Source organism: Microtus oregoni, unplaced genomic scaffold, assembly GCF_018167655.1.
Source record: "Microtus oregoni isolate MIOR12 unplaced genomic scaffold, Mior012 000001F_ref0000356, whole genome shotgun sequence".
Taxonomy (NCBI): domain Eukaryota; kingdom Metazoa; phylum Chordata; class Mammalia; order Rodentia; family Cricetidae; genus Microtus; species Microtus oregoni.
The window spans coordinates 18,387,345-18,403,786 of record NW_024543060.1 but is presented as its reverse complement, the minus strand read 5'-3'; the positions used below and the strand labels follow the sequence as shown (position 1 = coordinate 18,403,786).

At 39.7% G+C, this 16,442-nt stretch overlaps 1 protein-coding gene across 1 annotated transcript in view; it reads right to left on the bottom strand.

Annotated features, from left to right (window-relative positions):
- Positions 1-415: 415 nt before the first annotated feature.
- LOC121460305 (protein SGT1 homolog) overlaps positions 416-16,442 on the bottom strand; it is a 33,454-nt gene continuing 17,427 nt past the window's right edge. Inside the window, exons 11-13 of the mRNA XM_041670638.1 lie at positions 10,585-10,675; positions 4,623-4,804; positions 416-541 (exon numbers count right to left, since the gene is read on the bottom strand). Coding sequence (XP_041526572.1) covers positions 440-541; positions 4,623-4,804; positions 10,585-10,675 — 375 coding nt within the window. The 3' untranslated portion in view covers positions 416-439. The remainder of the gene's footprint in view (positions 542-4,622; positions 4,805-10,584; positions 10,676-16,442) is intronic.

Genomic DNA, 16,442 nt, shown 5'->3' with positions numbered 1-16,442 from the left:
AAAAACTTAAGAGAAAGGTAAATAATAAGCCAACCTTCATAGAAAAATTATACCTATAACTCGTTCAAAAGCAGCTCCTAAAAGTAAACACAACACTGAAGTGGAAAAATGTCTGCCCACAAAAAGCTGCCAGGTCTAATAAATTATTAACAGAACACTACATCAAAAATAAGGCAATTACCCAAGATGTTATTATAGAGACAGAGCATCTATCTAGGAACAAATGACATTTCATTCAGTCTCAGGACGGGTGAAATCCTATGGACAGAAGTGATAAGATGTGATCATCACTCTTTAGAATACTTGCAGGAAAATCATTTCTAAACCACACAGAGACAAAGGTTTCATCTTTCACAAAGATATTGTTCAAAATTCAAGTGTGCTAAAGCACTCAATGGCACTCTGAACAACGCACTGCTGTGATAGCAAACTGATTTATTTAGTACTGTTTCCATTCCATATCATCAGGGGGGTTGATTTCAACTTTTCTTTTACCTACATCAGACCAGTTGGTGCTCAAGACTGTACCACCAGACTCCATCTGAAAAAAAATAAATAAATAAATTAAGTTTACTCCTGCATTATGTATCAAAATTCAGTATTTTCCTTAAAATGGACCAAACACCTGACAAAAGACAACTCTAGAGTAATCGGGACATCCTGTGCATACACCCCATACTAAGGGACACGAACTCTGCTAATTAGTAGAGACATGGCATGGAAAACTCACCTTAAAATGAAAATAAAATTCCTTCCCCTCAAAATGACATCTTTTTTTTTTTTTGGATGAAGACATTAAAAGCCAGGCAAAATATACTTTCTACACCAGTTAAACAGAATTTTAAGGATCCCCATTAAATGCTCTCTCTTAGTCAAACACACTCTATTGTACTCTGAATTTTTTCTTTTTTAATTAAGGCACACAAGTCAACATCCTGTGAACTGGGTGTCTACTATAAGGTAATGAATACAAAACCCATCAGCAATTCTAGCATGTGAAGAGTCATACACTTCATAAAAATGTTTTGGTCAGCAATGAATTGCTCATACAATAGTGATGTCATAAAATTACAACACAGCCAAAGAATTTTGACTGCCTAGTGGTCAAAACCATTAATAATATCCAACACACAACTCTAGTTCACGCTCACTGAGCTGCAAGCCAGATAAAAGGACAACTCATACAATTATATAATACTTGACAACAATTATTAGTTTGACTAGTTTACTAAACTATGTTTTTATTGTAATTTTAGAATATGCATAAAAATAAACACACACACACGAAATAGAACTTCCACGCATTTGTTGTTAAAAGGCTCACTGATGGATCACAGCAGAATATGATGTGAATTCCGAAACCTGCAATCTTTTAATTGGCTATATTACTAACAAGCACAAAAGGTTGTATACCCTTTGGAACTGCAACCCCAAGATAATATACATATAAATACATATATGTATATTCTAAAATTACGATAAAAACCTAGTATATTTCAGAATATACATATAAATATGTGTATATTTAACACTACACTTGCAGCAGCGTCAAACATTTTCTATTTCTTGGTGATAGAGAAGTCCTGTCAGGATATTGGTAGAGGTCAAAAGGACAGTACATGCCTGATTGATATAAACACACGCAAAGGTGTTACCTAATAATGAAAATCACCAAACAGATTTTTCGTGGCCAAGTGTTATGCAATACAGAATATTATTAAAAACTTGGACTGGAGAGGAAGCTCATCTGTGAAAGGCTAAGGGTCACACTTCTAAAGAACTAGAACTTCCACGCATTTGTTGTGATAAAGACTCACTGTCATGGATCCCAGCAGAGTATGGTGTGAATTCCTGAAACCTGCAATCTTTTAATTGCCTGTACTACTAACACACACAGGAAGTTGTGTGCCCTTTGGAACTGGAACCTCAAGATAACTAATGCCTTCTGCAAACTTCTTTGAGTTCGTTGCATGAACTGCTATTATATTCCCCAGTCTTCCAAACATCAATGTCAGCACCTCTTGGCGGTCTTGGACTCTTATTTTTAAATTACATTTAGTTAGTGTGTGTGCATGTACATATGTTTATAGGCACGGGCATGCCATGGCACACATGCAGGGGCTGGAAGACAACTAGTAGAAGTCAGCCCTCTCCCTCCTCTGCAAGCAACCCAGGAACTAAACTCAGGTCATCATGTTTGGCAGCAAGCGCCTGCCTGGTCAGCTAACTTGCCAGCCAACTAACTTGTTTTTTTGTTTTTGATTTTCTAGACAGGGTTTCTCTGTAACAGCCTTACCTGTCCTGGAACTCTCTCTGTAGACCAGGCTGGCCTCAAGCTCAGAGATCCGCCTGCCCCTGCCTCCTGAGTGCTGGGATTGAAAGTGTGCAGCAACACTGCAACCAGCTCAACCAGCCAACTTTCTTAAGACTCATAATTACCAGGTTGTACTCCCATACAATCAATCTTCTATATAACTACCATTAATACACACAGCACTTTTGCAGTTTAAGAACTGCTTCCTTTTCTTTTCATGTTTGTTTCTGAGATACTCTTGCTCTGTAGCTCAGATTGACCTTGAACTCACAACCCTCCTGTCTTAGCATCCAAGTGCTACTATTACCATCATATCCACTTAAGAATTCACCTCAAGTCTACTTCTTATTATTGACTAGAACTAAAGAAGAGAGTCCTTCAAAGACATGGACTGTATTTTAGCAACAAAGATCCCTTGGTAACCAGAGGGCTCTGGTACACCGTTCCTCCACATACAACAGTCTCTGCAGATGCTACAAATCTCTAATATAAAATGGCACAGAAATTTTATATAACCTAGGCACACTTTTCTACTACACTACAAATCACCTCTAGAGTGCCTGGAATATCCGAGACTGTGTACTATCAGGCAGCTGTCATATAGTACTGCTTGTGGAATAATGAGGAAAAAGTCTGTACAATAGGTACTCAGTACAACAACCCTTCCTGCTAATCACAAGTTAGCTGAACCACACATGTGGGACCCGTGTGAAGGCAGTGCTTATGCTGTAGGCCTAATCATGGCGGCTTGGCACATGGCAGGCTTCAAATAAAATGAGTAAATTAAATGTGACAAGCCTGTAACAAAAGCTACTCCTAAGAGGATTCTCAGTTATAAAACTCACACAAGTGACTAGTTTTTAATCTGATCATATTCACTGACCACAATTTCCCTTCTCTCTGTATAGAAGGTAAAATACTGTGCTATTATTTAGTATCTCCTCATTATGGCCTATGTTGGTCTTATACAATTAATTATAGTGAACAACCATAAAGGACAGTATGTTCTGTCTTCCCCCAGAGACAGAAGCAAGCTCCACATTTAAGGTCAATGTTGTCACACAGATGGCTTACTTTATGAATATATATATCACTCATTTTAACTGTCAATTCTCTGTATGGAAATGAATGCAGCTGGAATGTATCTCTGACATGACATAAGGGCTACTCTCTCTAGCACACGTTTGGAAGTCAATAGCAGGAGTGAGCTTCTTGCCTGGAAAGATTTGAGTAGATACTATTTTTCCTTGTAAAATTCATGATTGTATCTTTAATAAATATAATGGCTGGGTAGGGTGGCACATGGGTACTTGGGAGATAGAGGAAGGAGACTGAGGAGTTGATGGCCATGCAGCAAATCAAAGCCCAGCCTGGACTACAGAAGAGTTCAGTTCCCAGCACACACAAGACAGCTGACAAGTGCCTGTAATTCTAGTTTAGCGGCTCCAACACCCTCTTCTGACCTCTGCTGTATGCTGTGCATATGTCTTGTTACCATTGGTTAATAAAGAAGCTGCTTTGGCCTATGGCAGGGCAGAATGTAGGTAGGTGGGAAAAGTAAACTGAATGTAGGGAGAAAGAAGGAGTCAGGAAGACGCCATGTAGCTGCCTATGGAAGCCAGACGCCAAGGAAACAAGACATGTAGAAAACGAGGTAATGCCACATATATGTGGCAATACACAAACTAATAGACCTCCACAGGCACATACATACATACATACATACATACTTACATACAAAACAAGCACACATACATTAAGTCTACATAAATAAACAACTTATACAGTTTTATAGCAGTGAATTGCCAATAGAACCTCAGATTCAGATGATATTTTAGGCTACTCTAGCAAAAGCCTGATTTTCATAATCAAGTGAGAAATTAAGTCATTGACTAATAAATAGATACTTTCTACCAGCCCAATACTGTTCTGGGACTTTCCCCTCTATGTTCATTTTAAAGAAGAAAATAATGTATTTATGATTCTACAAGGCAAAAAGTAGGAGCTCATTGAGCAGTTGCGACAAATTCAACTAAAAACTAAGTTCCTATTAACGGTGGCACTCTTAGAATTTCTTACTCCTAACCCATAAATGTTTCTTGTCTCTTCTCTAAGTTTTGGGCTTCTCCAACCACTACTCTAAGTCTGAAGAAATAACCTTCAGCCAAAGTCTACCCAGAAACTCTCCTAGCTATCCAGGTCATGCAGTTTGGGCTCAAATTCACTATTCACTCTTACTTTAAGTGTACAAAATTTACTGTCATAATTAAAAAAATATTTGAAATATTAAAAAACATCATCTTCTTACAAATGATTTGTTCATGGCGCGTTTCACTTCATCAGAACCATCTGAGTAGATTTGCTGAAACAGCTTGTTTAAAGCTGCATCGCCCTCCAGCTTCTCGTTCTTCTCTTCCTCTTTGATCTCACCCACCAGTTTATCCCAGTTCCTGGTATAATGAGATGATGACGGGTACAGGTTCCTCACATCTACAAAGTGAAAAGGACAGAAGTGATTCATCAGCACATTTGATTTTGTCAAGAAACATGCAAATACTGTGACCACGGTGTGTACAGAACATCTCAGCAAGAAGTTAGGGTCACTGAATTTCAAGTTTGCAGTAGGGGTCTCTTTGTTATGTACATCAATAATTAGATCTACATTTCAAAAACTGAATCAGTTAGCATACTGCAAAATTTCAGGCTTCCTCTGAGCAAAGTAATTCATTGAAGCATATGCTTTTGATATAATATACAAAATCAGATGAAAACATTCTGTACATTAATCAAAGGGAAACTGGGTTAAGTAAACGGAATTTCTTACATGGAAAGTAAAGTTACTGAAGAAGCTGAAGTTAGAAGATCACAGTTTAGACACCAGACTGGACTACATTGTTATGGTTAAGGTCAGACTATGAGAACTGCCTCAAGAGAAAAAAGAAAAGAATAGAAAGGAAAAATTAACTAGAAAAGAGAGGTTGGGAGCTGGCTGTGCAGCTGTACAAGACTAATAACTCAGTAAGTTGAGAGAGAATGAACCTACACTGCTGTCCCATGCCCTGGCATGCACAGCCCTCCCCAAAAGTTATACTATTACTAATTTTTAGAAAATAAGCAAAGGTTTGACAAAAGCATGGGGCCCGAAGACATGGCTCAGGTTCTTGCACAGGATCTGTGCTCTACACCCAGCACAACCAGGGCAGCTCAAAACCACTCGTGAACTCTAGTTTAAAGCCCACTTCTGACCTGCGGCATCACACATATCACACACGGGTACACCTGTGAGCAAAACACTCATACACATCCAATAAAATAAACACATTTTTTTAAAAGGTAGTACAAATATTTATAAAACACCAGTGTGTACTCACACGCACACACTTTTTAGCATGCTCCATTAGAGGCAATGACAGAATGCTTGCCTCTCATGTTCAAGGCTTTTAAATCAGTTCCAAATACTACCAAAAAGCATACCTCATTTTTAAATGTCTAAAGCTTTTAATTTTATTTTATGTGTGTATCTGAGTATTTTATGTGTGTGTGTGTGTGTGTGTGTGTGTGTGTGTGTGTGTGTAAGTATTATGTATGTATTCAAATGCCTTAGCAAGAAGGTGTCAGGTCCTCTAGAACTGCCAATGTGAGTGCTGGGCACCAAACCCAAGTCTTCTATGAGAACAGCCAGTGTGCTAAACCACTGAACCATCTTTCCAGCCCATCCCTCAAATATTAATATTGGAAGTAGAGCTTTTCTATGAGATATTTAGCTATCTTTCAATGTAGAAATGCTATGAAAATAAAACCAACTGCCAAATAGTGAGTTAATGCTCCATTCTCCTACCCCTACACACACACACACACATACGATGGATTACTTCAGTAGAAAATATTAAGTAACTCCATGGGGCTGGAGAGATGGCACCCTCACAGACATAATTCAGGTAAAACATCAAAGCACATAAAATGAGAAAAAAATTAAGAAGAAAATATTAAGTAGCTCCTGAATGCTGAAAATAGTCTACTTACCCATATCTTAATACACAATCTGAAAATAACAACACATAAACTTTTCTATGTAATATAGAAAACAACAGAATCTGTGTATCTCTGTGGATACAGACTACTTGCATACAAAAACTACTGGCACGGCAACTCAAGGGATGCTGTAAGACCAAGGAAATTAAGATCTTGGCACACAAATAAATGAAGAACAGACAAACAAATAAAATTACCCAGCAGGTCTAAGAACAGCTATGTTTCCCATCTAATTAAACTATAGTAACAGCCAGAAGTGTAATTCACATACATGAATCAACAGCTTTAGCACTACGTTATCAAAAGGAACTGAGATATTTTTAATTTTATTTTAAAATTTCTATTTATTGGGGACTTATTAACAGCACTTACTGCTATTGCAAAAGACCTGGGTTTAGTTTCCAGCACACACATGGCAGCCTACAATGGTCCTAACTCCAGTTCCAGAAGATACAGTACTCTCTTCTGACTTCCTCATGTACCAGACACACATGGTACATATACAAACATGGAACAAAACCTCATACAAATAAATATTTTTTAAAAATCAGATTTATTTAAATGAATATGGTGGTCCTTAAAATTAAACTCATGTCATTAGGCTTGGCAACAAGCTCCTTCTCCTGCTAAGCCATCTCACTAGCCCCTGAGCTCACAGGGGCTCATAGAGACTGAACTGACAACCAGGGAGCCTTCCTGGGACTGACCTAGGCACTCTGCACATACATTGCAGTTGTGTAGCCTGGTCCTCTTGTGAGACTCCTAACAGTGGGAAGGTGCTCTCTCTGACTCTTTTACTGGCTTTCGGGGCTCTACTCCTCATAATGGATAACCTTTCCCAGTCTCAACACATGGGGAAGTGCTTAGTCACACTGCAACTTATCGTGCCATGGTTTGTTGATACTCAAGGGAGATCTGCCTTGCCTAAGCAAAAATGGAGGGGAAGTGGATGGGGGGGGGCAGCGAGAGGTGGGAGGGAGAAACTATGAGCAGAGGAGGGAAGGGGACTGCAGTCAGGAAGTAAAATAAATTAAATCGACACAGAATTTACAAAGAACTCTTTCCCATTCACACACTTAATAGATTTTCCTATGTTGAACCAGTCCTACATTTCTGTGATGAAGCCTACTTGATCATGGTGGGTGATTCTTTGATGTGTTCTTGGATTCAGTTTGTCAGTATTTTATTGAGTATTTGCATCAATGTTCATGAGAAACGTCACCCTTTACAATAACCAGAAATAGAATAAAATATCTAGGGCTAACTCTAAACAAACAAGTGAAAGGCCTGGATGACAAGAACTTTAAGTCTTTGAAGAAAGAAACTGAAGAAGATAACAGAAAATGGAAAGATCTCCCATGCTCTTGGGTAGATAGAATTCACATAGTAAAAATGGCAATCTTACCAAAAGCAATCCACAGGCCCAGAGAAGCTAAGTAACAAAGAGGACCCTAAGAGGGACACAAGGATCACCCTAGGAAGGGGAAATAGATGAGATCACCTGGGTAAACTTGGGAGCACGGGGTGAGGAGATCGGGGCTGAGAGGAGAAGATGAGGGAACATGAGGGATCGGAATGGCCCGAGTTGGGGGAAGGAGAGACAGGGAAAGCTATGAAAGAGATACCTTGATAGAGGGGCCATTGTGGGATCAGGGAGAAAACTGGTACCATAAAAACTCCCAGGAATTTATAAGGACAACCACAGCTAAGACTCCTGGCAATAGTGGAGAGGGTTCCTGAACTGACTTTCTCCTGTAATCAGATTGGTGACTACCCTAATTGTCACCATAGAACCTTCATCCAGTAACTGATGGAAGCAGATGCAGAGATCCACAGTCAAGCACTGGACCAAATTCCTAGAGTCCAGTTGAAGAGAGACAGGAAGGATTAGCTGAGTAAGGCAGGGATGGGGGGGGGGGGGCAGTGCCAAGATCATGATGGGGAAACCCTCAGAGACAGCTAAAGAGAGCTAGTGGGAGCTCATGGACTCTGGACAGCTGGGAAACCTGCATGGGACATAGTCAGGCCCTCTGAATGACAAATGTGAGCAACAGTGTTGTAGCCTGCTCTGTCTCTGGGACCAGGATTTATCCCTGGTGCATGAACTGACTTTTTGGAGCCCATTCCCTATGGTGGGATGCCTTGCTCAGCCTTGATGGGGGAAAAGGGGCTTGGTCCTGTCTCAACTTGGTGTGCCAGGCTTTGTTGACTCCCCATGGGAGGCTTTACCCTCTCTGAGGACTGGATGGTGTGGAAAGGAGGGGTGCAACAAGAGGAGGGGATGGAGGCAGAGGAGGGGAGGAGCGGGAGGAAGGGATGGAAGGGGAAGAGGGAGGCAGCAGGAACTATGGGTGGTATATAAAATGAGTAAAATTTAAAGTAAAAAAAAAAAAGGCTTATTCCAAGTTTCCATGTCACACTGCAGTGACACTAATCTAAATGTTTCTTCTACAGCCCTTTCCTAAAAACAGCTGAGAAACTACAAAACAAACACTCATATCTGTTTCCTGTGCCTTCGCCAGTAAATAAACTGTTATTTACCCATCCTTCACCAAAACAAACCCAGGAAGACCTGGTTTAGTTTTACTCAGGGTGTATGTGTGAGTGTGTTACTTTAAACATCATATATATATTTAAAACATATATTTAAACAGTCTAAATGTTGCTTCCCTCTACTGGAAATGCTGTCTCTGTACATTTTCACTGGTAGCCACAGAAAACAAAAAACCGTATAACACGGTTAAGGAGCCGGGAACATGGATTTAATTAATTCTAATGCTGACTCCCAGGAAGAATGGGAATGAAGTTTTAATCTCTACTCTACAGATAAGAACGCTGGCCCAGTTAGGTTAAGTGACTTGCCCTTATCTACAGTTTCCAGCTTGCAGTACACAGGATCTGACAAGCATATTAATTCCTCACAAAACACAATAGGACAGGAGGGAAAGCATCGTGAATTTCTAAGGGACTCCGTTTAGAAAAATCCTACACACACACGCATACATGATATTTAATCTCAGAACAACTTGAATAATTAGAGATGGTGTGTGAACTCCTGAGCATAATCGGAGTTTCTTGTTCACTAATTTATCAGACAACTGCAATAGCAGAGATCACCTCCACTGTTGGTGAATGTGTCCCACGGGAAGCAGCCACAGTTACCACACCCATACTCTGAAGCCCTGCATCTTAGTCCTCCACAAATCCTAGGTGAACTGAGCCTATAAAATGGAAGAAATAACACTGGTGGCTATTATGTGAGTGCTGTATTTATTACACAGTTGTTCACTATATAAACCTCGGCCCCAGATGTCTGGGAGTCAATCCCAAGAGACCAGACGGCCTTTGAAGAAGCAACAAGAAATCATATGCCACTGTCTCTCCTGGTTTTACTATCTTTGCTACCAATTAGTTAAGTCTATAACTGAGGTTGAAGAAACACTTTTATTCTTACAACTTCTATACACCATGAAATTAATTCACACACATGTGCGCATGCATGCACATGGAATCTGTTGATAACTGACCTCCTAAAAGCTGTTACAAGCTAATGTTTTCTACTATAAAAGGGGTAAAAATATGAAAATAGCTGAGATGCATTGTTGGCTTATTTCAGCCATCAGATCAGGGTATTAAATAAAAAGAAACAAAATAAACAAAAAGAAATATCTCCCTGTTCAGTGATAAGGCAATTAGACTAAGATACAATCTTAGGCTTCAGTTCTAAGAGGGTCCCCCAGATTAATTATTCCACTAGTTAAAGATGCTTATCTGCTGGTTATATATGCTTAGAACAGATTTCTACACATAAGGGCAATAAAAAAAAAAATCAACCCGAGCTGTCTTCTCTTCCAGGCATTCCTTTACTGGTTTGTGTCCATCTCTGTATTTGCAACAGAAATAGTCCAAATGCCCTGCTCTGTGAAGTTCTGAAAGTCTAGGAAATCAGAGGTGAGAAATCAGCTGGAGAAACAGAAAGGAATAAAGCTGGAAGAGGGAAGGGAAGAGATACTCAGTGATGCAGACGACCTTACCGTATGATATGCTGCTCACAGAGTCACAGACTAACAGTGAACAACTCCAACTCTACTGGGGCTTTGACACCATTTGTCTGTGTTCAAGCTTCAGAAATCAGAATACTTTTTTCATAAATAGTAGGGAGAATGCTCATTTGCTCATCATTATTTAATTTCAACTACACAATGCACTTAAGCCTCAGGCAAGGCCAAAACACAAACCTGCTGTGAACTGCTTTAGTGTAGGCTCATCTCCGTGCCCTTCTAGCTTTTCCCATCTCACAGCCTCTGGCTTTTTCATTTTAATTTCAATCTGAAGGAAACACAAATAAAATCCATTATTCAATGTAACACACATAAAAGAGTAAAATACAATTTTCTTAAGTCATAAAACTTTCATAAGAATTAATAGTGTCTTTGACAGTTTACCTAAATTATACAAAGTTAAATCAGAAGAATTATGAAACATTTATTTTGTTTCTACTCTTAACATTTTACCCTTCAAAACACAACACACATATCATATGAGCTATAATTAAGTCTTGAAATTCGGGTCAATGAGAGGGCCCAGTGGGTAATGGTGCTTGCTGCTAAGCCTGATAGTCCATGGACCCCACATACATGAGGAGAGAATGATTTCCAAGGTTGTCCTCCGTACGCATGTGTATACAATGTGCTTGCTCTCTCTAAACAGGTTTTTTTGGAAGAGTCTTGAAGTCTAAATGTTTTATTATTCTTCTACAAAAGAAGTAAAGAGGAATGATTCTGCCATTCAAGGCACATTTGACGACAGCAAGAGACACTGATCTTTGCTCTAAGGTTGGAAAATGGAAAAGACAGACACCTAAGGAGAAGAAACTCAGGAATTCTAACAACCCCTGCAGTAGATTCTCACAGAGTAAATGTCAGCAACGACCTCTGAAATAACACGGTTCTCAACCCTACATTCACACACATCTGTTTCATTTGCTTCAGAGGAACTTATGCCATTGTATAAAATAGGACAACCAATTGTATTATTATACAACAATTATACAATTGTGCAACAATTGTATAATCTCCTATGGTTGGGACAAGAAAAGGTTCAGATTTTAGACTTTATTTTAAAAATAGCTTTTGCTTTTAAATAATGTCTTGGGATTAGGGCAAAAGCTAAAACAGATTCATTTATGTTTCAGATAATAATTTTAGACACATAGCTTGAGGATCATTTTATATAATATAAAATAGCTTTAGGGTGCATACATTTAAAAAAACTTTACTTTTATTTCTTAGCTTTGTGTGTGCATGCACGACCATGTGTGTGCAGTGCCTGCAGGACAGAAAAAGAGAGCCTACTTCCGTAGAGCTGAAGTTACAAGAAATTGCGAGCAGCCTGGTAGGGGTGCTGGGTACCACACACAGGCACAGAGGCTAAGAATATTGGTTGCTCTTTTCTCTAATCAAGGTTGGCCTTCCTCCTTACATCCCCGTCTCCGGACACTAAATGCTGCATTGTACGACTCTTCCTGAGAAAACATAAACAGGCATCTACTGACCTCAACAGGGCACTGTGTGACCAAATATTGCATCCAAGTCTAGCTTGGTGAGCTAGTGACTCCCATCAAATTCATGTACCACGTTCCTGTTTCACCTGAAGAGCCGCACAAACTAGCACTAACATTTACAGAAAGCTATGTAACCTGAGCATTTGTGGGGTATGAACAAAGAGGCCTTTACAAAGCCAAATCTCTTAGCAACATCCCCAAACAAGCTGACCTGAACTTGAAGTTACACTTACTCCACCACTAGGCTAGCAGCATGCAGGCAATGGTTACTTAAGGCAAGTTGGGGAGAACTTCCTTTATGTTTACTTCATTTTCAATTTGTAGATGATTTTTAAAACGAAGCGTAAGTCTTAAGGATTCCAGTAGATACTTCTAGAATTACTTATCTAGTTTTAGAAATGTTTCCATTGTTACCCATTAATGACCCAACTTGTTTTTATTTAAGTGAAATTCCCTTAAAGTTTGTGATGCCAGGCTGTGGTTGCACATGCCTTTAATTCTAGCATTTAACAGACAGGAGCAAGAGGATCACTGTGAGTTTGAGGCTAGCCTGGTCTACAAAGCAAGTTCCAGGACAGTCAGAGCTGTTACAGAAAAATCCTGCCCCCCCACCCAAAAAAAAGCAAGCAAGCAAGAGAAAGAGAAAGGTTGTAAAGATGGCTTGGGGGTTAAGATGCTTGCCCCACAAGCACGGTATACAAAGCTGACCATGGAAGCATGATCTTGTAATCCCAGAGCTAAGGAGATGGAGACAGGAGCAGGGTTCCTGGACGTTTGTTGGCCAACTAATCTAGCCAATCAATGAGGTTCAGTGAGAGACCGTGTCTGAAAAAGCTGAGTTGAGGAAGGCACCAGATGCTGATCTGGCCTTCACACACACGCACACATACATGTACATGCATCTCATCCTAGCACACACAATTATCTTAAAACTTCGGTAGTTAAATATAATTATGATTATGATTATTATTTTTAGACAGGGTTTCTCTGTAACTTTGAAGCCTATCCTAGAACTCTGAAGACCAGACTGGCCTCGAACTCATAGAGACCCATCTGCCTCTGCCTCCCAAGTGTTGGGATTAAAGGCCTGCACCACCACCACCTGGCCTTTCAAGATAGTATCTATATCTCAAAGCAGCATCTACACGTCATCTGTAAGAACACACACTGTGCTGGGTCATCCGTTTCCGGCATTAAATTGCATAAATACCACCATCCACCCCTGAGGACTCTCTGTATGAGAACTTAAGTCTTCCCAGTGAAAGGCAACTCTTCCAGCACCACTCCTAAGCAATCATGGCATTCAAACTCTGCCTTACGAAGCAGTAAGGTTCCTCTCACCAACCACTGCAAGCTGGTGGTAGAAGGATCTCTCTCAGGGCCTGAAGAACTGTGGCAGTTTCCTGGCACCCTTCTGCAAACCATCGCTTTATGGTTGTATTTAGCAATTCTTTGTCTTCAGGATGACGCCTTCACGGCATTCTCTTACTCTGGTCTTTGCAGTCAGTAGGCGTATCAAATCCCTTAGTGTTAGAGCAGTAGCTCAGGCCCCCTATGAGAAGACTCAATAATCTGCCTTTACTCTTCAACTGAATCACTTAATAATCACCTCTTTACATTTTAGTTTTGCTTATTTTGTGTGTGGTGGGGTGTGCATAACCATGTTATGACCAGGTCAGAGGGGAATTTACAGGAAACTGGTTCTCCTTTCTTCCATCTGCTTAATTCTAACATTTACCAAGTATCAAGACAGTCAGCACAATGTGTCATGCACAAGATAAAGCTTTGGTTCTTCCCCCCATTGTGCTATGACTTGCCACCCAAATCTCTGTTTTGTACTACTCTTCTTGAAGGCTCCACCTTAGAGCAACAACATTCCAGTGTACATCATGCATACTGAACAAAAGCTGGTTATTCAGAAAAATACACGCTAAAATGTCATTGGTTTATTATGGTACGTGTTGTTTGAAAGATCTTGGAAATATGCTCACATGTCATCAATGGTAGGAACAGTTTTTGTATACTTTTCCTCCTCTCCTATAGTCTGTGTGTACTGTTTCATAGCTACAATAAAATCTGGATTGTGAGAGTAATAGCATTTATTTAGTACTATGTGCTTAGTGCTTTACACACACCAGCTTACTTAAGAGAACCACCTAAGATTACTATCCACATTTTATATTTGCATGCTGTGTGTGTGTGTGTGTGTGTGCACGCACGCATGCGCAAAGATGACATCAAGTGTCTTTTCCATCACTCTCCACCTTTTATTTGGAGGTGGGGTCTCCCATGAACTCAGAGCACAGCATTTTAGCTACTATGACATTTTGCTCTGGGGATTCCCTACCTCCATGTCCTGGATGCTGAGAATCACAAGCAGCCAACACACCCACCAGATTTTATGTAGGTTCTAGAAATCTGGGCCTCACATTTGTGAGGCAAGCTCTTTACTCACTGAACCATGTTCCTAGCACTCTGCCTCCCTCTGCTGTTTGAAAGGGGAAATGATCAAAGATTTTGATTTATTTCTGTAAAGATACAGGCATGCAACACCACCCTGACAGCAAACAATTATTTAGTGTAAATTTGGGGGAAAGTGTTTAAAGTCCATGAGCCTGTTTTCTTTCTCTGTGTAAAACATTTACTGAATCAACTCCACAGGGTTAAATCTGACTCCAATTCAGATTCTTCCATTACACAGTGTCACTGAGCATAATGCATATAAGGGGACAACTACCAAATTCAGCAAAAAGAGGGAGCATACTTATACTAAATTAATTTAGCTGAAACACAAGCTGCATTTATATGTCAAATATGTGAAATACAAGTTCTTACGTCACTCATCTCTTCATTCTTACTCAAAATACTTCAAATAGACATGCAGTAAGAATCTCATGGGCTGGAAATATACCTAAGTATAGTGTTTGTGAGCTTAGACAAGGCCCTATATTCAATGCCTAGCAAAAGAGGGGGGGGGGCACACAACAAAGGACAATACTGAATTTCAGCCTACTAAAGTCCACGTCAGGAGAACGACACTTTGAATTCAGTCTTGGACTTAAAAACCAAAACAACTAAAATATGATTAACAAATACACAATGCAAATTCACCATATTCTCACTTGCCTCTCATAATATCCCCAGTTTTGTGACTGACAACTCAAAGTTCTATTATTGAACAAATTTAACTCTATGTGGGTGGGACCAGCAGCTGAAATACTGCCGACCTCCTCTCACTGTGTTGTCCCAGAGCACTCTGTCATGTAGCGGCCTCGTCATTGATCAACTTCGTTCCTGATAAGCAAGATGTTTCTTTTTTTTTTGGTTTTTCGAGACAGGCTTTCTCTGTGGTTTTGGAGCCTGTCCTGGAACTAGCTCTTGTAGACCAGGTTGGAAGCAAGATGTTTCTTATTTCTTTTTTTTTTTCTTTTGGTTTTTCGAGACAGGGTTTCTCTGTAGCTTTGGAGCCTGTCCTGGAACTAGCTCTTGTAGAGCAGGCAAGGGTGAGAGACTCACCTGCTTCTGCCTCCGAACGCTGGGATTAAATGCGTGCATAACCACCACCCAGCACCAAACATTTCTTAAAGGACAAATATTTCCCTTCCTTTTGGATCACAAATCACACATTTTATTGTATTTTTCTTTTCTTTTCTTTTTTTTTAAGTGAGGGTCTCACTCTACCTAACCCATGCAGATCTGAAAATCACTCTGTAGCCCAGGCTTGCCTTAAACTCACATCAATCCTCTCACCCTAGCCTCCTGGATGCTGGGATTACATGTATGCACTACCATACCCTGCAATTTTTATTTTTTTATAAAAATAAAAAGAATTTTATATTCTCTACTAAGTTACACTACTACCCTCCTCTTTGAAATATTTAATACTCTAAAAACTAATTCCACTGTGTAATCTTATTTTTTAAAATAAACAGGTATTTAAACTATATAATCAAATTATAATTCAAATATATTCATCATTTCCTCTTAATAAGATAACCTATATTCAGTTTAATAAAATTTAAGGGGCTGGAAAGATGGCTCAGAGGTTAAGAGCACTGGCTGTTCTTCCAGAGGTCCTGAGTTTAATTCCCAGCAATCATATGGTGGCTCACAACCATCTGTAATTTGATCTGGTTCCCTCTTCTGGCCTGCAGACAAAACTCTATAAATAATAAATAAATTTTTAAAAAAACAAAAAAATTAAAAAACTGCAGATTCATCCTTACAGTACTATGTTATAAACTGTATGAGACTGAATGTGTATACATCAAAACAGAGCACACTGACAAACATATGAGTATCAAATCTTAAGAGGCTGGTTAGAACAGAGAGATGGTTCAGTGGCAGTAAGTATAAATCGTTCTTGCAGAACGTCCCAGCACCCACACTGGGCGGCTCACAGTAACTCCAGTTCCAAGGGGATCCAATGCCTCTGGTCTCTTTAGGCACCTGCACTCAAGTGCATGCACCCCAACACAAATACACACATACACTCAAGTGCATGCACCCCAACACAAATACACACACATACAC